This window comes from Muscardinus avellanarius (assembly GCF_963383645.1).
Source record: "Muscardinus avellanarius genome assembly, chromosome: X".
Taxonomy (NCBI): domain Eukaryota; kingdom Metazoa; phylum Chordata; class Mammalia; order Rodentia; family Gliridae; genus Muscardinus; species Muscardinus avellanarius.
The window spans coordinates 49964268-49989086 of NC_137792.1; the positions used below are offsets into that span (position 1 = coordinate 49964268).

The window sequence follows — 24819 nt, forward strand, 5'->3', positions numbered from 1 at the left end:
GAGCATGCTCTTCTCTGCTCACTGAGCCCACTTTGCCTCCTCCTGCAGAGGCTGTCTCTGAGATGTGCTTGGTGTCCCTGACCAAATCAGTCTGTTAGTAGAAGTGTTTTCTAGTGGGTGTGTCTTCTTGCATCCCTCTTCTTGCCACAGCCAAGGTAGAGACAGATTGCTATCAACCATTATGAGAGATGAAGCATATAGCACACTAAACGAAATGAGTCATGCATTTCATGTTGTGGTTTTCATTTCTAACCTTGCATTTTCATATGTATCTGATGCTTAGAAGATGAAAGAAAATCAACAACATTTTTTTTGTACTGAGGTGTTGGTGTGACGGGTTTGTAGAGGGAATGTGGATCTACAAGTGGAACAAATGGTGTTGCTGAAGAAATAAGAATGGGGCCAGTATGGGGTTTGTGGTGAGTGGACAGCTGCATTTCAGTTAAAACTTTCATGCTTCTCTTTCCTCAGTCTTCCCACCAGATGCGATAGCTGGTCAAACTCTGACCGCTCATTGGAACAGGCTTCGTTTGATGATGTTTTTGTGGATGGCTTGCAACCACTACCCTCCAGTACCTTTATCCATCCCTCACGTCATGGGAATGGCCCTCAGGAGGTTCCTTCCACAAGGCCCCAGGTTGCTCTGCTCTGGAATAGAGAAACCAATGGGCCATCCAGAGAGCACTTGTCTTCTTTACCACTGCTGGAGACATCCTTAAATTCTACCATTCAGGCAGATAAAAACCAAGTTTCCTTGCCCTGTGGGCCAAAAGAACTAGACATTTTGTCCAACACTCCACCTCCCCGGCCCCCTAAGCCAAGCCATCTCTCTGAACGGCGCCAGGAGGAGCAGCTCCTGTGGAGTGCACAGGGTGGCAACAAGAAGCCAGAAGGCACTCTGGTGCCAAGAAGAATCTCCCTCTCTGGTTTAGACCACATGAGAACCTGGAAAGGTAAGTGTCAGATGCAAAGATTCAGGAACAGAGAGAAGCTTGGGCAAGTACTTCCCTGCCTGGCTCCTCTTCAGGCCTCATGTCCATGTGAGGACTTTGTGTTCCCTGCTCGAGCCAGTCCAGTCTCCTAATGGGGACCTTGGTGGAAGGCAGTGGCCTCTACTTCTTTGAGCCTGGCCACCAGGAGAGATACTTAGTTTGCTATAGATGCTGCAAGAAGCTGGAGCCTTGGCTCCTTGCAATGGGCTTGTCTATGTGAGTCCTTGCTCATGTGGTAGGTGTCTCACCAGAGACTGAGTTGCTAATGGAATCATTCAGACACACACTTACATATGTAAGGTGAGGTTTTTTTCACTTCAGCTTAGCTCCATTCCCTTCTGAGCCTCTCACATGCATAATGAGCTTTTTAGTCCTCAACACTTCCATCAGCCTCACCTGACATGTGCTTTCAAAATTCTAACTGGTTCAAGGTGTGGTGACCCATGCCTATAATCTCAGCTACTCCAGAGGTTGAGGGAGGAGGATGACAAGTTCCAGGGCAGCTGGGCAACTTAGTAAGACCTTGTCTCAAAATATAATTTAAAAATATACTGGGAGTGGTGGTGCATGCCTCTATCTCAGTACTTGGGAGGTGGAGACAGGAGGATTACAGGTTCAAGGACAGCCTTAGCAACCTAGCAAGACCCTCAGCAACTTAGTAAGAGCTTGTTTCAAAATGAAAAGGGGTGGGGGTGTAGCTACAAGGTAGTAAGCCCTAGATTCAATCCCCCTTACCCCCCAATAATCAAATAAAGAGCTGCAGATATACTTCAGTATAGAGCAATTGCTTAGCATACATGAGGCCCTGAGTTCAATCTCCAACATTACACAACAAAATTCTGACTGTACACTAGTGATGTGGCTTTTTACCAAGCTGTTCCCATCCATTTTAATTCTAACCCAGCCCCATCAGTTTGGTCCATTGGCATACCATCCAGGGATCTCCATCCAGTGACCCAGAATCATGTACCCATAGCTCCTTGTGCCCCCTCTGTCACAACTGAAGGGCCCATGTATGTGAGGGTCTGAGTCTGAGCTCTGGTTTCTATCCCATTGGGCAAGCTTGCGTGGACATCACACTCTCTTAATTTAGTTTTGCTAACTTTCTATCTTGATATCTAGTACAAAAGTTATCTCAGCTTTTCTTCAAGAATGACTTGCATATTCTGGAGCCAATTTTAGAGTCATTTGGTCACATTCCAGATACATATATTCAATATATTGATGACTTTTTTTTGTGGGTCTGGGGATGAAACCCAGGGGCATTCGACCTCTGAGCTATACCCCCTGCCCTATTTTTTATTCTTTATTTTGAAACAGGGTCTCATAAGTTGCAGAGGGCCTCACTAAGTAGTAGCTGAGGCTGTCCACGAATCGCGATCCTCCAGTCTCAGCCTCCCGAATGCTGGGATTACAAGCGTGTGCCACCACGCCTGGCTATATTGATGACTTAAGGAGTATTGTATCATATCTATAGATCAGTTGTAAATATTTGACATTTTTACACTGTTGAGTTTTCTAATCCATGAACAGGAAATATCCTTCTGTTTACATATCTTTTTATTCTAAAACATTTAATTGACAAATAAAAAGTATCTATATTCAAGGTATACAGTATGATGATTTGACATGCATATACATTGTGTAATGATCATCTCAATAAAATCAGTCCCCCAAACTTGCTCATCTTATAATTGAAGGTTTATACCCTTTGGCCACCATCTCCCCTCTTTCTTGCACACAAGTTCCAGGCAATTGCCATGCTACTTTTATGGGTTTGACTAGATACTACCTATGAGCGAGATCACGCAGCATTTTATTTTTCTTTGTCTGGTTTCTTTAACTATGTAATGTCCCCCAGGCTCATCCATGTTATTGCAAATTATAGCATTTCCTTATCTTTATGGCCTTATAATATTTGATTGTATACATGTAAAGTACATGTGTGTATGTATGTGTGTATATGTGTATATACATTGTGTGTATATGTATGTGTGTGTGCATGTGCCACAATTTATCTGTTCATCTGCCAATGTCCATTTCATATCTTGGCTGTTGTCAATAGTACTTCAATAAAAATGGAAGTATGCACTGATTTCCTTTCCTTTGTCTATATGTCCAGTACTGGTAACTGGGATCACTGGATTATATGGTAGTTCTATTTTTAATGTTTTGAGGAAACTTAATGCTGTTTTCCCTAATAGCTGTTCTCATTTATATTCTCACTAATAGTGTGTAAGCAGTCCCCTTTCTCCATGTCCTTGCCAATATTTTTTGGTAGAGATACTGAGAATTAAACCCAGGGGCACTCTACCTTCAAGCTATACCTCCAGGCTTATTTTTTTTTATTTTGGAATAGAGTCTCACTGAGTTGCTGAGGCTGATGGTGAACCTATGATTCTCTTTTCTCAACCTCCCAAATACTGAGATTTACAAGCCTGTGCCACCACATCCAGATCCTTGCCAACATTTGCTACTTTTGTTTGTGTGTGGTGCTGGGAAAACAAGGGGCATTCTGCCTCTGGACTATATCCTAGCCCTGTTTTATTTATTTTTTTTGGAAATAGGTTCTCACTATGTTGTGGAAGGCCTAAGTTGCTAAAGCTGACTGCTAACCTGCAACCCTACTGTCTCATTCTCCTAAGTATTAGGATTACAGACATGTGCTACCCTGCCCATTTTTGTCTTTTATTTATTTATTTATTTATTTATTTATTTATTTATTTATTTATTATTTACTTATCGTGGTACTGGGTATTGTACTTCCGAACTATACCCCAAGCCCTATTTTTTAGTCTTTTTATTTTTGAAATGGGGTCTCACTGAGTTGCAAAGTGTCTCACTAAGTAGCTGAGGCTGTCCATGAACCCCGATCCTCTGGTCTTTGCCTCCCGAATTCTGGGATTACAAGCATGTGCCACCACACCTGGCCTTTGTTTTGGGGGGTTTTTTGTTTGTTTTTGTTTTTTGTCTTTTTGATGATAGTCAATCTAACTTAAATGAGGTGATAATCTCGCTATGGTTTTATTTGAATTTCCCTGATGGTTAGTGATGCTGAACATTTTTTCATGTATTTATTGGCCATTTGTCTTCTCAGAAATGTCTATCTAGATGTCTTGATAATTTTTTTTGTGTGGTTCTGGGAATGGAACCCAGGGGCATTAGACCTCCAAGCTATACCCCCTGCCCTATTTTTTTTCTTTATTTTGAAACAGGGTCTTACTGAGCTGCAGAGGGCCTCACTAAGTAGCTGAGGCTGGCCATGAACCGCGATCCTCCTGTCTCAGCCTCCTGAATGCTGGGATTACAAGCGTGCAGCACCACGCCTGGCTAGATGTCTTGATCATTTCTCACATCATAATGTAGTTCATAGTGGTAGGGACATCCATGCACACAGCACTGGGTGCGCTTTTCCTCCAGCTCCCTCCCCACTTTTCCCTTCTCCATACATGGTATTGAGATTGACATTGGTATTCTCACATAGGTACATAATGTCAATGGAAGTGTTTCCTTCATTAAAGGCCATTAGATTTTTATTGTTGAGTTTCTTTGGTTCCATATATATTGTGTATACTTATTTCTTATCATATATATTGGTTGCAAATATTTTCTCACATTCTGCAGGTTGCCTTTTTACTCTGTTGATTGTTTCCTTTGATGTGCAGAAACTGTTTAGTTTGATCTCATGTATTTACTTTTTTTCTTTTGTTGTCCGAGGTTTGGATATGATATAAAAAAATCATTACCAAGGCCAATCAACGTCAAGGAGCTTTCCCCTATATTTTCTTCTAAGAGGTTATTTTTTGGTATTGGGCTGTAAATTTCTTTTTTTTTTTTTACCCATTTTGACATGATGTTTGTGTATGGTGTTAGACAACTTCCCAGTTTCATTCTTTTCCATGTGCTTATCCAGTTTTCTCAGAACCATTTATAGAAGAGACATTTCTTTCCCTGTTGTGAATTCTTGACACCCTTGTCAAAGATTAGTTGACCATATTTTGTTTTATTCAGCAGAAAAATAATTGCATATAGTTATGAGGCACAGTGTGATGTTTTGATATTTGACTACATTGTAGAATAATAAAACTATTGAATCCCTCACCTAATATATTTATATTTTGTGAATGAAACATTTTATTAGCATATTATTTTCATCCCGTTGATATGGAGAAATTCATTGGTTAATTTTTAAATTTTCAAGCCAAGCATGGTGGTATATGCTTGTTCTAGTACTTGGGAGGATTTCAGATTCAAAGCCAGCCTCAGCAACTTAGCAAGACTCTCCACAACTTAGTGAGACCCTGTTTCCAAATAAAAAATAAAATATAGCTGGGGGTACAGCTCAGAGGTAGAACACCTCTGGGTTCTATCCCTAATACCATGCACACACACACACACACACACACACACACACACACACACAATCTAACCAATCTTACATTCCTGGAATAAATCCAAATTTATCATGATGTATGTCTTTTTTATGCATTACTTGATTTGTTTTGACTATAATTTGTTCTGAACTGTATTTTATCTAACATACTGATGTCTATTGAACATTTATTGAAATTGCTATTTTTACAACAGAGTTGCTATTTACTAAAATTGCTATTCTTACAACAGAGTGTTTCTTTTTTGGAGGTGCATTATAATTATACTCATAGTGGGATTCAATGTGGTATATTCAGACATGTGCAAAGCATCATTTTGTCTATTTCATTTCCTTGTACTACCCTTCTCCTCCTCTGCCCCCTGATCGCCTTCCTCTAGTTTGCTGGTCTCTCTTCTATTTTCATGAGGTGTCCAGTTTTTCCTGTTTTCTCTCTTTAACACCATTAAAGAAAACCTACATACCTTTGACTTTCTAAAATTGACCTAATTTGGCATGATACTCACCAGTTCCATCCATTTTCCTGCAAATGACATTATTTTGTTCTTCATGGTTAAATAAAACTCCATTGTGTGTACATACCGCATTTTCTTTACCCATTCATCTGTTGAGGGGCACCTAGCCTGCTTCCATAATTTGGCTATTGTGTATTGTGCTTCTATAAACATGGGTATGCATGTATCATTATAGTATTCTAATGTTAATTACTTTGGAAAGATAGGTCTGGTGTAGCTGTTTCATATGGTCGTTCCATTCCTACCCTTTTAAGGAACTTCCATACAGATCTCTATAGTGGTTATATTAATTTACAGTTCCACCAACAGTATCTAATTTTTCCATTTCCACCACATCATCACCACAATTTATTATTCTTAATTTTCTTGATGATTGCCATTTTAACTGGCTTGTTTTTTTCAGCTGATATAGAATGCCAGTCCTTAAGACACCGAGACAAGCGGCTTAGTTTAAATCTGGTAAGTTTGACACTTGGGTTCCTTTAAAGCCTCAACTTGACTAATAATAGCTTGACCTATATATATTCTCTTCAAGTGCTTTGAGATTCAATGCTCTGAATTTCTGAGGATGCTTTCAATCTCCACTTAAGACTGAATTCGTATGGGAACTCCTGGACATAGTGTTCCATTAGGGCCCTGCAAGTTCTAATGCTCCAGACATTTGGCTGCTTAGCAATTGCCTAGACCATTAGATGATTGGGTTGCTAATTAAATGACTATATTAAGCCAGCCACGGTGGCTCATGCTTGTGATCCCAGTACTCTAGAGGCTGAGATAGGAAGAGTGTAGATTCAAAGTCAGCCTTGGCAACTTATCTAGACCTTGTTTCCACATAAGAAATAAAATCGGGCTGGGAGTATAACTTGGAGGAAGAATGTCTCTGGGTTCAATCCACAGTACCACAAAAAGACCATATTATATGTAAAGCATTGACATAAAGTTATAACATTCAGTCTTCCAGTATTTGAACCAGGAGAGTTATCCTTTGTTCATACATTAGGTCTATAGGCAGAACTTTGGGTAGAGACTCATCTGACTTTCCTGAGGAAGGTCAGAGTAATTCTTGAGTGACTTGGAACTGAAACAGTATGCACAGTCTTAGCGTCCACTGTAGCACTTTCCATGATTGCTCTGTATTTCCCAACCTGTACCTGTTCTCTTGCAGCCATGCAGGTTCTCTCCGGTGTACCCCACAGCTTCATCCAATGCTGAAGACAGCTATGTGCCCATGAGCCCCCAGACCATTGCCTCTGGTGTTGGACCCCACTGCAGCCAGGATGACTACATTCCTATGAACTCAGGAAGCATCTCAAGCCCACTGCCTGAACTACCTGCAGACTTGGAGCCTCCCCCAGTAAATAGAGACCTCAAGCCTCAGAGGAAATGTAAGACCCCTGACCAGGCCTGCTGTGGGGAGCAAAGGAGTGAGATCTTTCCTAACCCTTCTTGGGAAGGAAGCACTAGAGAAACCATAACCATCCCAGAGGGCTACAGAATATAAGGACCATAAAGAAGTGACTAGGATAGAATGGGAAGGTCTGAGGCACCTGCTGTGCCAGATTGTCATGATAAAAGGAGTCAGGGCATTTATAGGTACTTATGGCACACATATAAGGCCTACAAAGCCAAGTTCATTTCAGAGAGCTTATCCTTGGCTGCTTCTCTAGCAAAGTTCGAAGGATGAGTGATGATGGGTCAGAATGGAGCCCACCTCACATTTCCTTGTTTAAACAACATTTGAATGTAAATGCAGTGCCAGCCTTCTGGACGGCAGCCGAGAATGGTCTTTGACAACAATTCCTTAATGTCCTCTGTAGTCAGAGTTTATAAGGCACTGCTCTGTGTGGGTCCATCATCATCCATGAGTAGCCTGACTCCTGTGTGTCCAAGGAGGGCATCTCGAAGCTCCTTTCATACTACTCCTAGGCAGCCTCTCTGGTCTGCTAAGCAGCATAGACAGACAGGGAGACAGAAAAATAGGAAAAGAGAAAGGCAGGTCAAAGCAACTTCCTTCTTGCCCAGCCTTACTTGGTGCAATGACAGTGAGCTCTGACACTCCATCTGATTTACTCTTCAAAAAAACTGCCAATTTCCGTGGCCATGCTCACGGCTGATAACTAAGCCCCCTGTTCTTGCCTGGTCCATTCCAGTCACAGCTCTTGAAATTTAGTCCGACCATGTTTGCACATTTGCAGAGCATTGGCCACACATGTAATGCTGTGCTAGGCACCATCTCTGCTAGGGATGCAGAGATGAGGGGGAGGAAGATATGTAAAAGCCATCTGGAGGAAAAAGAAAAATTAAGAAGTCAATACTAAATAGGAGTACAGATTGTCTTATGAGGTACAGAGGAAATAGCTGTCCATTCTGGTCAGAAACAATTTTCCAGGGGCCTATAACTTTCAGGTTAGTATTATTGCTTTGCTCAATTAATTCTCTATAGCAGTGCTGTCCAAGAGGACTTTCTGTGAGGATGGAAACATCATTTCTGAACATGGAAATATGACTCGTGTGACTAACAGTCACTATATTGACCTGTATATTGCAGCTGAAGAGGTACTGGCAGAGAGAAGAAATATGATGGACTCATGTTTATAGATTTAGAAGATGGGTTTAATGGTGGACACCTGGGCCAGGAGGGCATGTTTCTGAGATGAACCCTGGGTCCCAGGCAGGAGAGAGCAGGAGTTGAAGCTTGGAGGTGGCTGGCAGATGAACCCAACACCAGAGTGTTGTGCTGCCAGGAGACAGAAAGAGAGTTCTCCCTAAGACTGCAGAAGTCACATGCATTTTCCAGCCCAGCCACTTTCTCAGACTCCAGGCACCTAGGAAAATAATTGGTGGATAATAGAACCTGGAGATCCTCTTGCCCCCTAGGATATGTCGAGTGTAAGTAAGGTAGGCACTGGAATTCCTCAAGGTCAGAGACTTACCTGTTTGGTTTGAACTGTGTCTCCAACACCTAGAAACAGTGCCTGACAGTGAGTTGTCTAGATGTGTGTGTTGAAGAAATATGTGGTCTCATTTTTGTCATCTCCAGAAAGTAAAGTGACAAATTTACTAGCTAGTTGTCCTTACTCTTAGGGAGTCAAGGAAGAGTAGAATGTGAAATTCACACTTGTCATCAGTACTTCCTGTTAGCAAATTTGGATTTGGTGTGTTAGGAAAGTGGAATGTCACAGTTGTGCAGTCTTCAGATTCTGGCCTTGAACTCCTAAACACTACCTATGTTGGATACTGGACACTGTTTTTCTTGTAGCACGGCCACCTCCTCTGGACCTGAGAAACCTCTCCACCATTCGGGAACACACATCTCTAACCAGGACCCGCACTGTGCCTTGGTAAGCCTCTGATTGTCAAAGGGGCCCAGATATCTCTGGCCTTAGCTAGCTTTCTTGGAGTTGAAACCCACTTGATATTATTGCTTAAGTGAAAACAAGGCCTGGGGTGTTTTTTTTTTTATCAAGAGCCAGAGGTAGTTTCTAGGTAACAGAGAAAGGAATGTAATAGATTTCCAGGATAGTGGAACCAGGAATTGGAGAGGTATTGGGAACTCAAGAATCCTCTCCCCTTTCTCCCCTCCGCCATCACATGTCTACTCCTCTATTAGCACCCACTCATTCCTCTGTCTTTGTGGTATTCTCTTGCTTTGTATAATCTTCCTGGCTAAAGATAGCTGTGCCACCACTCCTGAGCTTGCTTATATGCTTTAATTCTATTGCCAACATAGGTGGGCTCCTTTTCAATCCCAACTCAAAATTATATTACCCCAACCCGGGTGGAATCAGCTATGGCCCAGGGAGGCAGGGCCAGTACTACCAGCAGGACTTTTAGAAGGCCAGATTTTTCAATGAGATATGAGAAGGCAGGATGTTTCATAAATTGCATAAATTGGGTAGACAAGCTAAAAAAATGTATCCATACTCTGCCATGTCACCTTTAGAAGTTATATTTTCACAGTCCTGAAGCTGTCCCAGGAGTTTCCTGGTTAGCTCTATATGCCACAGGACACAATCACTTTGTAAAACAGAATTCTGCAATAAGCCTCATTTCCAGGCAAAACTGCAAACACACTCAGTCCATGCCTGTGACACAGGAATAGGATGAAAATGGATTCAGAGTTCTAATTCTTGTCCTTTTTCAAAGGAATGGTGTCTTAGCATTCTCACTGCTGGATCCCAGTCAGTCTGACCACACAACTGAGAGGAAGGAAGATAAATTCTAGTTTCTTTGGAGATTCCAGAGTTCAGTCCCTGTGAGGCAAGAGTGCAGAGCTGGAGCTCAGCAGAGAGAGGGAGAGCTCAAGGCTCTGCTTCTCACATCATGGAGGCCACAACAGACCGCAAGCAAGCAAAGGGATTTGAAGACACAAACACAGTCCCCAAGACTACATCCCCAGGGGCTCACCTTCTCCAGTTGCACCCCTGTGGTTCAGGTTACTACCCAGACAAATCTATTACTACTGATGAGATTACAACCCCATGACCAAACCATATCAACCCTGAACATTAATACATGAGCCCTTCAGGGGACACTTTGTCTAACCACAACAAATGGATACAGTTTCTTACTTTTCCTGGTTACTTTGGAAACAAAAAGGGCCTCAAAGAACTGATTTTTTTTTCTGTGATATGAGCCTTGGTTTGTTTCTAGAAAGTTCATAAGCTATATCCTATGGAGGGCCTGGGGAAAAGCAGTTGGGAGCTATTTGCTCCAGAGCAAGGCAGGGCCCTGGACAGTCAGTCTTTGCTTCTTCAGGAATTGCTTAGGCCGGAAGGAAGTTGTCTAGAAGGAGAGGGCTGAAACCCCATGGGGCCATGTCAGTTTCTGGCTGCCTTTCACAGCAGCTGCAAGACATTGCTTTGACCTCATCTATATTTTTGTTCTTAGCAATCGAACCAGCTTTCTCTCTCCAGAAAGAAATGGTATTAATTCTGCAAGATTCTTTGCCAGTCCTGTTTCTAGAGAAGAGGAAGAAAGCTACATCCAAATGGTAATCCTATATTTTTTTCACATTATTTTTCTTACCTCAATATATACTCATGAAATGTATGATAGTTTCACCTAAAAAAAAAGAAAAAAATAAAAAAAAATATATATACTCATGAGAGTTCATTGTAAAGAAAACACATCCCTCAAAAATCTCCACACAGGGTCTCCCTAAAAATATTTTAAAAGCCAGGTGCAATGAAGCACACCTGTAATCCCAGAGGCTCCTGCAGGAGTATTACAGGTTCAATGCCACCCTGAGCGACTTAGTGAGACCTTATTTCAAAATAATAAAAAGGGCTAGGCATGTAGATCAGAGGTAAAATGCCCCTGGGTTCAATCCCCAGTACTGAAAAAAGAAGAGGAGGAGAAGAGGAAAAACGAGAGAGAGAGAGAGAGAGAGAGAGAGAGAGAGAGAGAGAGAGAGAGAAAGAGATCTCTGTGCAATCTTGAAATAATCACTTTATTGTTAAACCAGTCCACAGCCTTCCTAGATTGGAAAAATCAAATTGAAGCTGGTTTTCTTTCCTGCAATATTCAGCTGATCCTACCATTGTGAATCCACAGTATTTCAGGGGCTAAGGCCTGTGTTATAGGAAAATGGAAACACCAGCAATACTTTTTTTTTTTTAACTAAGGCTGTGGTGTACTATTTGAGCCCGATATGTTGGAATTCCCTGGATTTCCCTGGATGTTCGCTTTTACCAGAACACCTGCCTTTGTACCTTTCTGGTGTGTTGTAGCTTTTGGAGACACCTGTGTTAGGGTATTTTTCTAGACCTGCTTTTCTCACCTCTGACAGTGAACACCTTATCTGAAAACAGATTTTTAGAAAGATGACGCTCAAGCCAGGCGTGGTGGCTCACACTTGTAATCCTAGTACTTGGGGAGGCTGAGATAGGATTGCAGGTTCACAGCCAGCTTCAACAACTTAGACCCTCCACAACTTAATGAGACTCTGTTTTAAAATAAAAAAATAAAAAATAGGGCTGGGAGTGTAGTTCGGAGTAGAATGCTCCTGGATTCAATCCCTAGTATCACCAAAAAAAAAAAAAAAAAAAAAAAAAAAAAAAGAAAAAGATGACATTCAAGGCACTGTGATTATATACTCTTGAGAAAACAATCCTACTTTTATATTCATAATAATAAAGGATATTGGAAAACTAAAAACAATAATATCCAATAAGGCAATAATTAAATGCTTTATTTTGCTATTTTAGTTGATAAAAATTATGCTGTAAGTATACTTAGCTATATGCAGATGGAAAGTGACTCATATACAAATCTACTGTGGTCTTCCCAATATTTCTCACACTTAGTAATGGCCCTTGGGAAACTTCTAGAAGAAAACACTCCTGTAAAGGATAATGAACAGCTGTGCTCTGTCTCTAGAGAACAGAAAAGGGAAGTGAACCTAAAACCTAATCAAAGCAAGTGTAGTCATTCCAGACACCAGCACTTTACTTCTGATCTTTGAGGTTGTGAGAAAGACCAGAGTTTTGTTAGCAACATAGTTAAGGATTGATTGCTTATTTGAGTTTGTAATCACTGGTCACTGACTGTGTGTATCACTAGGCAATACGACACAGTATTTGAAGAACCAGGAACACTGGCTGAAGGTAATTGTGAGAGAACTGCAGTGGAAAAATGTTTAAAAGCTATCTTTTTGTGTGCATGCAGTACTCAGAGCTACACTCCTGACCCTACTTTATTTTTATTTCGAACAGGTTTATTTTGAAACACAGATTTGCTGAGAGTCTCACTAAGTTGCTAAGGCCTGCCATGAATCTGAGGTCTTTCTTTCTCAGACTCTCAACTACTGGGATTACAAGCGTGCATCAACACTGTGCTTTAAAGGCTATCTTATCTCATTCACTTGTGTTTTTTAACTTCAGTAATAAGATGGTCTAAAGTGACTTATTTATATTAATTCTCTTCTGACACACAAAAGCCCTATATGGCAGTCAGTAGTAGCATGATTAGATTTTTATTTTGTACACAATAATATGCATTAATTTTTCTCTTGCAGGAAAAGTTCTGATCTGGTTGGAAAAATTAAGGCCAAGGGCTGAAATAAAATTTTGTTTTATTTTAGTCGGGCCTGGTGGCTCACGCTTGTAATCCCAGCATTTGGGAGGCTGAGACCGGAGGATTACGGTTTGCGAACAGCCTCAACTACTTAGTGAGGCCCTTTGCAATTCAGTGAGACCTAGTATCAAAATAAAGAATAAAAAATAGGGCAGGGGCTGCAGCTCGGAGGTCACATGCCCCTGGGTTCCATCCCCAGACCCGCAAATTTTTTAAATTTTATTTTAATTATACTTTTATTTGGTACATTGTAATTATATAGCTTATTGAGATATAGAGTTATAAAAACACACATGCACACAAGTCATGGAGCACTTACCTCCAGGCCCCTCTCCCCTTCCTCCCCCTCATACATGTCCTTGAGATTGGAATTGGTATTTTTGCATACATACATAGCATTATTTCAGCTGTTATACTCTATACATCTCCATTCTCCCCTTCTTGCTTCCCTAAGCCTCCTCTATTACTTCATTGAGTCTCTGCTCTTTTACCTGATATTATTTATATTTCTGAATTTCTCTCTAGCTTCCACATATAAGACAAGCATACATCTATCTGGTTTTAGGGGACTGGCTAATCTCGCTTAGCATAATATTCTCGAGTTCCATCCATTTTCCTGCAAATGATGTGATTTTGTTCTTCTTTATGGCCAAGTAAAATTCTATTGTGTGTATAAAATATAATTTTGTGATCCAAGTATCTATTGATGGACACCTAGGCTAGTTCCATTCCATAATTTGGCTATTGTAAATTGTGCTACTAGAAACATGGATATGTAAGTATTGCTATAATATTATGATGTCATTTCCTTTGGAAAGATTGCCAGGAGTGCTATCACTGGGCCATATGGTGGTTCCATTCCTAATCTGAGAAACCTCCACACTGATCTCCATAGTGGCTGTACTAGTTTACAGTCCCACCAAGAGTGTATTGTGGAGGCTGGCTTTGAACCCATGATCCTCCTGTCTCAGACTCCTAAGTGCTAGGATTATAGGTATGTGCTACCATGCCCAGCCCAATGATGTATTCTATTTACTCACATCCTTGCAAGCATTTATTATTGTTTGTGCTCTTGACGATTGCCATTCTAACTGGAGATAGAATCTCAGTGTATTTTTGATCTGCTTTTCCCAGATTGCTAATGATGTTGAACATTTTTTCATATTTCACTGGCCATTTGTATTTCTTCTATTTGTGAAATGTCTATTTAGATCAATTACCCATTTTTTTATTGGATTGTTTGTTTTTCTTAGTAGTAAGTTTCAGCCAGACGTGGTGGCGCATGCTTGTAATCCCAGTACTTGGGAGGCTGAGACAGGAGGATCATAGGTTTGAAGCCAGCCTTGACAACTTAGTGAGACCCTGTTTCCAAATAAGAAATAAAATTGGACTGGGAGGGGGTTAGCTCAGAGATAAGATGCCTCTGGGTTCAATACCCAGTGCCACACAAAAGGCAGTAAATTTCATAAGTTCTTTGCATATTCGAGATCTTCTCTACCAGAAGATTAACTGGAAAAGATCTTCTCCCATTCTGTTAACTCTGTATTAAAGTTGGGTGTTTTTTTTTTTTTGTATGTGTGGTACTGTAGATTGAACTCAGGAGCATTCTGCCTCTCAGCTATATCCTCAGCCCTATTTTATTCTTTATTTTGAAACAGTGCCTCACAAGTTGCTGAGGCTGGGCATGAACCTATAATCCTCCTATCTCAGCCACCCAAGCATGCACCACCATGCCTGGCTCTATTAAGGTTCTTGATGGTTTCCTACATAAGCTCTTTAATCCCACTTATTAATTCTTGTTTTAATTTCCTGAGATTTCTGTATCTTTTTTTTTTTTTGGTGGTACTGGGGTTCCTGGAAGCCCTTCTACTTCCGGGCTACACTCCCAGACCTATTTTTTATATATTTTTATTTGGAAACAGGGTCTCTTAAGCCAGCGAGGCTGGCTCCGAACCAGCGCGATCCTCCTGTCTCCGCCTCCCAAGCACGGGGATTACAAGCTTGTGCCACCACGCCTGGCGAGATTTCTGTATCTTATTAAGTTTCTATCAGAACCTATATGTTGGCCCTATGCCCTTTTATAGAAGTTTCAAAGTTTCTGGTCTAACTTCTAGGTTTTTGATCCATCTTGAGTTGACTCTTGTGCAGAGTGAGAGGTTAGAGTTTACTTCCATTCTTCTACATATGGAAAACCAGTTTTTCCAACAGCATTTGTTGAAAAGACTATCTTTTCTACAGTGTATGCTTTTGGCACCTTAATAAAAATATCAACTGGTTATAAATATAATGCTTTGTTTCTGAGTCTTCTTTTTTGTTCCATTGGTTGCTGTGTCTGAGTTTGTGCCAATACCATGCTGTTTTTATTACTATTACTTGTAGTTTAATTTGAAGTCAGATATTATGATGCCTCCAGCATGGTTCTTATTTCTGCATAATGCTTTAGATATTCTGGGTCTTTTGTTTTTCCATATGACTTTTATGACTGATTCCTCTAGATTTGTGAGGAATTATTATGGTATTTAAATGGGAATTGCATTGAATGTGTAGATGGTTTTGGGTAGGATGGCCATTTTGAGGATATTTATTCTGCCTGTCCAAGAACTTGGGAGGTTTTCCCATCTTCTAAGATATTCTTCCATTTCTTTTTTTAGTGATTTATAATTTTCATTGCAGAGGTCTTTTACTTCCTTGGTTAAATTTATTTCTAAATATTTTATCCTTTTTGAGGTTATTTTGAAACAGGGTCTCACTAGGTTGATGAGAGCCTCACCAAGTTGCTGAAGCTGGTCTTGAACCTATGATCATCCTGTCTCAATCTCTTGAGTACTGGGACTACAGGTGTGTACCACTTTTTCCTTTATAAGTTAATTTTTGTATACATATATAATTTTTGTATATGTATAAGATGTGTATATATGAGTCCAACTTCATTCTTTGCATGTGGATATACAGTTTTCCCAGTTCCATTTGTTCAGAACAGTATCTCTTCTCCCACTTAATCATCTTGACACTCCTATTGAAAATCAATTGACCACATATGCAAAGCTTTGTTTCTGTAATCTATTATATTCTACTGTCTGATATGGCTCCTTATGCCAGTTCTACAATGTTTTCAATATTATTGCTTTGTAGTAAGTTTTAAAATAAGAAAGTGTGAGATCCCAAACTTTGTTTCTTTTTTCCTAGATTAATTTGACTTTTTGCCTTTAAAATTTCATGTGAATTTTAGAATAAGGTTTTATTGCAAAATATTCTGTTAGGATTCTGATAGAAAATACTTTGAATATGCAAATTATTTGGGAATAATATTGTTATTTTAATAATAAGTCAATCCATTAAAAGAATGTTTTTTTGTTTACTTATATCTTCCTTGCTTTCTTTCAGCAATGTCTTATAATTTTTAGTATTCACGACTTTATCTTCTTGGTTACATTGATTCTGAAGTATTTTTTCCTTTGATACTCTTGTTAATAAAATTGTTTTTTTAATTTCCTTTGGGGATTGTTCATTATTAATGTATAGATATACAACTGACTTTTATGTGTTGACACTGTATCTTACAACTTTGCTGAATTTGTTTATTTTTCATTGATTATTACTTTTGTGGGAGATCTTTATGCATTTTTATATGTAAGATCTTGTTTCTAGCAAATAGAGGTCATTTAAATTCTTTTTCCAATTAGGATGCCTTTTATTTCTTTATTTTTTTGCCTAATTGCTTTGGCTAGAACTCCCAATGCTTTTTTGAATAGAAGTAGCAAAAGTGTACATTTTTGTCTTGTTTGTGCTCTTTTATAAATTTTTGTGTAGATATGAATCTTCCTTTTTCTTCAGCAGTGGTTTTGAATCAGGGATGATTTTGACCCTTAAGGGGCATTTGACAATGGTTAGAGACATATTTTTTGTGTGTGGGGAAGTAGTAGAGTTTCAACCCAGGAGCATTCTACCTCTGAGCTACACTCCCAGCCCTGTTTTATCTTTTGTTTTGAAACAGGGTCTCACTAGATTGCAGAGGGCATGGTGTTACTGAGGCTGGCAGTGAACTTTTGATCCTCCTCTCTCAGCCTCCCAAGTACTGAGATTATAGGCATGGCCACTAGACTATCTAAAAACATTTTTGGTTGCCTCAGCCAAGGGCAACAGGGATGGTACTACTGGTATCTACTGGGAAGAGTTCATGGATGTGTCTACATATTCTACAGTGCACATGACAACCATCACACACAAAGAACTGTGCAGCTCCAAATGTCAACAGTGGTACTGTTGAGAAATGGAGATTCAGGATAAATACCCAGAAATGGGATTGCTGGTCTTCAACTGTATATCTAACTGGGTCAGTCACCTGGTATATCTTTTTCTTTTTCTTTTTCTTTTTCTTTTTTTTTTTTTTTTTTTTTTTTTGCGGGTCTGGAGATGGAACCCAGGGGCATTTGACCTCTGAGCTACACCCCCTTCCCTGTTTTTTATTCTTTATTTTGAAACTGGGTCTCACTGAGTTGCTGAAGGCCTCACTAAGTAGCTGAGGCTGTCCACGAACCACGATCCTCCGGTCTCAGCATCCCGAATGCTGGGATTACAAGCATGCGCCACCACACCTGGCTCATCTGGTATATCTCCAAACCCACGCAAATACAGTCATATGATCTTTGACAAGGTGCCAAAAACATACTGGAGAGAAATGACAGTCTCTTTATCAAATTGTGTTAGGAAAATTGGATATCCATTTGTAGATGAATGAAATTAGATCCCTATTTCTCACTCTGAACAAAAGTCAGCTCAAAGTGGATCAAAGACCTAAAAAAAATTGCCACCTATACTTACATCAAAGAATTAAAAGCCAGAATATATAAGAACTAAAAAAAATTTAACACCAAAAGATAATAGCGAAAGACCCAATAGCAATCAGGGAAATGCAAATCAAAACTGCACGGAGACTTCTTATCACTCCAATCAGAATATCCATTATCGACTTCCGGAAAGATGGCGACTGAGAAAAGCATCATTTACAAGTCCTGCTAAAAATCTATCTCTATTGCCACAAAATCAGTGCTTTTCATAGCCAGAAAACACTATCAGCAGAGAAATAAAAATGTAAACACAAGGAACAGAGAAAAAGAAGACTAGAAGAACAACCAGAGAGCAGAAAAGAAACCAGCCTACATTGCAGAGCCGCACTGACTCTATCATGCCTCACAGAATCAGGCTCCAGAGAGGAAAGTTAAACAAGGATCTTAAGTGAGCAGCTGCGGATCATTTGGGTGTAATTCAGTAGTTCTTTCAGCACAAAGAAAGTCTAAAACTCCCAGTGGCCAAGTTCATTACGCCTTCCAGGTACTCAAAACAGAGCTCAAAACCAGAAAAGAAATATGCATGCCTCATGGCCAAGGGCATGGCAGTGGCGCCATATTTTCAGCAGTGGCAGCGAGTTCACCACACCCACAACGGCTCCAGATCAGCACGCACAATAACTGTAAGTGAAATTGCGGCCCCAATAGGAGAAATCCTAGTACTACAACCCAGAGACTTGCGCATCTTTGTTAATCTCCCTGGGTCTGAGATTTTTGCAGTCCAACTCAGTGAAGAAGTAGTGGTGGCAAAGATACAACACCCTAGTTGCAGCTCCCCATGGGAAAACACCCAGCACGGCACCCCCATGGTCTTGCACAGCCTTGATTAACTCCCTGTGTCTGAGACTTTACGATACAACCCAGTAAAGGAGTAGTGGCAGCTGAGATTACAACAAACTCGAGATCCAGAGCACCCTAAGTGAAGTTGTGGTGACCTGGGGAAGAACCCAAAGAAGGCACAAACTTCTGAAATCATGGGATAGAGGAACAACAATAGAGCAATGAATGCCCACAACCCCATATTATCAGAACCTGATAACACAGAAATTCAGAGCTCTCCAGAAGATCAAATCAGGAATATAACTGTAGAAATAATACAGGACTTTCAAAAAGAATTGAGTCTAAAAGAAATAAAGGATGTAATCATTGAAGTAAAGGCATCAATTCAAACTATAAACAATATATTAGACCACATGGAGAATAGAATCTTGCTCTTAGAAGATGATCAATCCAAAAATGAACGCATAGTTTCTAATCTAGAAAAAAATATCCGACAGCAGGAATCTGACATTGAAGAAATATGGGTCCATTTTAAGAGAGCTAACCTAAGAATAATTGGAATCGAGGAGGGAAAAGAAGGTGAAACCAAAGGGATCAACAATCTCTTCAAGGAAGTAATAGCAGAAAATTTTCCAAACATAGAGCAAGAGGTCAATACACAGGTCCAGGAAACTTATAGAACTCCCTTTAGACAGGATCAGAGAAGAGGATCCCCACGCCACATAATTGTCAAAATGACCAATGTGGAAGCCAAGCAGAGAATCTTAAAGGCAACAAAAACAAAGGGCCAAGTGACATTCAGAGGCAAACCAATTAGAATCACTCCAGACTTCCCAAACCAAGTCATGAAAGCCAGAAGGGCATGGAGTAACATATTCCAAACTCTGAAAGAAAACAACTTCCAGCCAAAATTTCCTACCCAGCAAAACTATCTATCAAATTAGATGGGGAAATAAGAAGCTTCCATGACAAACAGAAACTTAAGGAATTTATGTCTTCAAAACCAGCACTAGAGAAAATACTCAAAGAGATTAACTACAAAGAAGAAATCAGTAATACACACCAGAACCAAAGATTTTCCATACAGCAGACAACTAAGCAAAGAAGAATACACAGTATCTCAAACAGCAATAAAATCTTAACATGTTAGGAATTAAAAGTTATCTCTCAATAATCACACTGAATGTAAATGGCCTCAATCCCCCCCCCAATATATAAGATGGTAAAATGGATTAAAAACCAGAATGCATCCATATGCTGCTTACAAGAAACATACTTTACAAGTAAAGATAGTAACTCAAGGTAAAGGGCTGGAGCAAGGTAATACGTGTTAAGTTGCCATCCTAACAAATGTGAAGTAGTATTTCACTATAGGTTTTATTTGTATTTCCTTAATGATTAGTTGTATTATGATAATGATGAGTGATATTCATGTGTTTATTGGTCATATAAAAATCTTTGGAGATTCAAAAAAAGAATACAAATAATAATACTCATGAGGATGTGGGGAGAAAGGAGCACTTATACACTGTTGGTGGGACTGTAAATTAGTACAATGATTATGGGGGTCGGTATGGATGTTCTTTCAAAGTTGAGGAATGAAGCCACCATATGACTCAGCTACACCACTCCTCAGTATATATCCAAAAGAATTAAAGCCTGCACATATAACAAGACATGCATACTCATTTTATAAAAGCACAATTCACAATAGCCAAATTATGGAAGCAACCTAGGTACCTCTCAGCAAATGAACGGATAAATAAAATGTTGTATATACACAGTTATGTCATTTGCAGGAAAATGAAAGGAAGAATAAACAGTGACTATTCATAGATAACATGATTATTTACCCAGAAAATCCAAAATAATCTACTTACAGTCAGAATTAATAAAATAATTGGAATTAATAACAATATCAAGTTGGATGGACATAAAATCAATAGATTTGACTGACAAAAGACAGTTGAAAGCCAGTTATGGTGGTACATGCTTGTAATCCCAGTACTTGGGAGGCTGAGATAGGAGGATCACAGGTTCAAGACTAGGCTCAGCTACTTAGTGACATCCACTGAACTTAGTGAGACCCTGCTTAAAAATAAAGAATAAAATAGAGCTGGGGGTATAGCTTGGAGATAGATGCTCCTGTGTTCCTGTGTTCAATTTCTAGTAACACACACACACACACACACACACACACACACACAAATAAAGTGTATTCCTGTCTCACCACCATATACTAAAATCGGTTCGAGCAAGACTGTTACATAAACATGAAGACTAAAACTTTATAATTTTAGGAAAAATATAGGTAAATAAAATAATAAATGACAATAGCATCTCTTATACACTCCTGGCACTCATGTAGGGTAGTGCAACCAATACCACTCTGAAAAGTAGCTATTGATATTTAATAGAGTTGAAGATGAGCACATCCTTGAAACAAGCAATTCCAGTCCTAAAGATATGCTCCCCACAGGTGCATGGATGCTCATGACAACATTGCTTGTAATAGCCCCCAAACTGGGAACAACTAAAATATCCTTTGGTGGCAGAATGGTTAAATAAATCATGCAATGAAATAATCTGTCTCAATGAAAATGCTTGAAATAGAGCTAATACATTGACATGGGTGAGTGTGAACAACATGATATTGAACAAAAATCACAGTCACCAAAGATACATATGATAAGGTTCTGTTGATATGACATTCAAACACAAGCAAAACTAAATAGCATGTTGTTTAAGGATATTTGCATACTCATAAAATTATATTTAAAAGGAAAAGGAATAGTACACACCAAATTCAAGATAGTGCGTCGCTTTGTGGGGTAGGGAAAAAGGGAGAGTAGTCATGCCAAAGGTATCATGCTGCTTCTGGAGCTAGGTGGCGAGTTTCACTATAACTGTTTGCGTTGTGGAAATTTTTTGTTTTGTTTTGTGTTGTTTTGTTTGTGGTACTGGGGATTACACTCAAGCATTCTACCTCTGAGCTACCCCACCAGCCCTTTTAACTTTTTTTTTTTTGGTTTAGGAACAGGGTCTTGCTACGTTTCTGAGATTCTTGCTATATGGCTGAGATTGTCCTCAAACCTGTGATCTCTTATCTCAGCCTCCCAAGTACTAGGATTATAGGCGTGTGCCACCACACTTCTCCGAAAATGTCTTTAAATGGATTTGGGATGCCTTTACTAGAACTTTCATAAGTGTAGTTGATTTTCTCAAGAGTTAGGCCCTAGAATATCATGTACCTGTCAGATCCATAAAATAAATTCTTTGGTGAGGTAATTTTGGAAAACTCTCTCCAGTAATGGCTGCATATTAAGGCTGATTTGTTGTGTCATATTTGAAATGTCAGCTGCCACTTGGCTGTGCAGACAGTTCTGCTCAGGCCTCATCAGACCATTCGCTTATGATCTGATGGCAGCTGCTTGAATGAAGCCACAGCTTGCCCTCCTCCTTGGGAGCAGCCTGGCTAGACATCATTAACCAGAATCCTGTGATGTTGGTTCCTAGGAAGAACACCACATGACCAACTCCCTAAGCAGTGGTGCTCTCACCTGGACAAAGAAATTCAGCCTGGATTATTTGGCCCTGGACTTCAACTCAGCATCACCAGCCCCTGTACAACAGGTAAGAAGGACTTTGTATCTGAGAACTCCCAGGTGATCCTATTTCTGAATACCAAACTATGTGTGCTTTCTTTAGGAGGTCTCAGAAAGATATATATGTGTAGTGGAGAATATTCAAATGAACTCTAATCTTGCCTCCTGGAGAGTATGAAATCCTGATATAGTTCTCTAGAATATATTTTTTGGATGCATGTATGTAGATAGATGTTTTATTTATAATTTTCAAAATTTGGACCCTAAAGATTCTAGAAAAATTCCTCAGGTAGGGATAGGGAGGGGCACAGGGCTTTAGACACATAAAAAGGGACCATTTAGGTAAGAAGTACCATTATAGAATGGTTTGACTTTCTGGAGTGGTGAAATGAGCTCAGAGTTAAAGAGGAACCTCTTAGTAAAGGGCCTTGAATGACAGATTGGATGGTTTCAAATCCTTTAGGTATTGTTCTCATCTAAAAAGTAGGAATCAGAAATAATACCTACAATGAGGGCTACTAGAGCATATTGATTAACACCTAGAATTGATCTGAGCTATTAACTCATATCATGTACTTTACAGTGTAAATCATGGAATGAATGAAAAGTAAGTGGTAGATGACAAATATTTTTGAATGAGGGATATTCACAGTCCAAACTCTGTCTAACAATGTGTTGTTTGGTGAAAAAATAAACAACACACTGGATAGAAAGTACAGTGTGTGTGTGTGTGTGTGTGTGTGTGTGTGTGTTGAAAAAACTCTGGGAGATTTCCCTCCCCTTTTGATGAGTTAAAACCTGCTTTTCTACCATTAATGTAATTCCAAAAACTGAAATAAAATGCAAGAAAAGCTTATCAGAAAGGTAGGAACAACAAGTATCAAAGAAAAGGCACATTAGTCAGTTTGAGTAGACTATATACTCAAACCAAACAACCCTCAAATCTCAGCTATTTATAACAACAAAGGTTCTTTGAGTTGCTGCTCATGAGAAAGTCTGCTGCTGGCCAGGACTTTTGTGTTTCAGGTCATCTTCAGTCCAGGGCTCCTAGCAAAGAAAGAAGAGATTGCAGAATCTCAGGATGCCTCTTTTCTCTTTAGCATTGGCACATGTCACTTCTGCTCACATTCTATTGGTCAAAGCAAGTGAAATGGCTAAAGTTAAGATGTTTACACACACACACACACACACACACACACAGAGAGAGAGAGAGAGAGAGAGAGAGAGAGAGAGAGAGAGAGAGAGAGATAGAGAGAGAGAATGTTTCTACAAGGAAGGAAGGGGCAGAAAATGTTTAACAACAATGCAGTCTACCTCAGAAGGACAGGCATTTTCCTGATGTAATGAAAACTTTTTTCTTCTCCCCCTACAGAAACTTCTCCTTTCAGAAGAGCAAAGAGTAGACTATGTCCAAGTAGATGAGCAGAAGACCCAGGCTCTCCAGAGTACCAAACAGGAGTGGACGGATGAGAGGCAATCCAAAGTATGAGAGATGGAGGCTTGGGCCAATTGTAAAACAGAGAAGCTTGGTGTTCTATTTGCGTTTTTTCCCACTAAAAACCCACTGATGATCAACACAGCAAAATCCAGGAATGTGTAGTTTATGTGATCTTGGCAAGAAACTTTAGGAAAAAGGATCTGTTTATACACTGAGTGGATAAAATGAAGTGGTTTCCTTCTGGAGCAGAGTCTCAAGTGGTCCAGTCCACACCTCCTGCACACACACCTCCAGAGCTTGTGGCAGCAATTCATTTATCCAGCCTCAGGGATGCTTGCAGTTGGCTCTGCAATCACAGGAGGAAGAGATGGAGGATCCCACAGTCACAAACTTATATGTAAAAAGTGCCATTCATTCAGGAAGTGTAATAAGACTTGAGGGAACATTTTCTTATTCTGTTAAAAATATCTCAAATGAAGTATTTTGAGCACAGATAAGATTCAGTTCTGCTACAAACAGGCTGATATGTTTACCTCTGATACCTGAAATTCTGTCTGGTCTACTGTGCTTTGAGCAGAATCATAAATCATCTTAGCAAAGGGTTCCTTGGAGACCATCTTGCAACAGCCCTTGAATATATAGCCAAGGAGGTCAAGCCCAGTGAAAGTGGCAGAATCTATACTCTTTATTCCAAAGACTCCATCAAACCAATTACTGCTGTCCCTAAAAAATGCAAGTCAAGTGATGGGCAGCAGATCTCAGACTCCATGGTATCTAATGACACCAGTCATCGCTAGCTATCCTATGATAGACCCAACTGATAAAAAGAAATCATGCACACAAAAATCACCTAAAACTTATAGTTCCACTCTCAGGATTTCTGGCCCAGTGACTAGGACCTGAGAGTGCAAACACTCTCACTTCATAATGCAAGCATTGTGTCACCCCAACATTTATGGGTTCTGGGGCCTAAGAGACCCAGAATTAAGATCTCAGTTGGCCATGGAGTTTTATTTAATTCTCCTTCCTTATCCTTCTGAGAACCTACAGCCAGAGCAAACATCTGAACAAATGGGAACTGAATATATACTGGTACACCATTCTAATGAGCACTATGTCTTATATATGACAATGAATCAAATAGGCAGCCAGTTCTCTGAAAGTCCATTTAGCTG

The 24819-nt window shown here is 39.8% G+C and overlaps 1 protein-coding gene across 3 annotated transcripts in view; it reads left to right on the forward strand.

Moving 5' to 3' along the window:
- Window positions 1-23695, forward strand: part of GAB3 (GRB2 associated binding protein 3) — a gene marked incomplete at both ends in the record, with an annotated part of 64405 nt that extends 40710 nt beyond the window's left edge. For 2 of the 3 annotated variants that reach the window (XM_080719465.1, XM_080719466.1), the window contains 7 exons: window positions 472-953; window positions 6301-6356; window positions 7063-7282; window positions 9157-9238; window positions 10788-10890; window positions 22118-22234; window positions 23579-23695. In XM_080719465.1, the coding sequence (XP_080575591.1) occupies window positions 472-953; window positions 6301-6356; window positions 7063-7282; window positions 9157-9238; window positions 10788-10890; window positions 22118-22234; window positions 23579-23695 (1177 nt within the window). The remainder of the gene's footprint in view (window positions 1-471; window positions 954-6300; window positions 6357-7062; window positions 7283-9156; window positions 9239-10787; window positions 10891-22117; window positions 22235-23578) is intronic. The other variant, XM_080719467.1, reaches the window with a different exon arrangement.
- Window positions 23696-24819: the final 1124 nt, after the last annotated feature.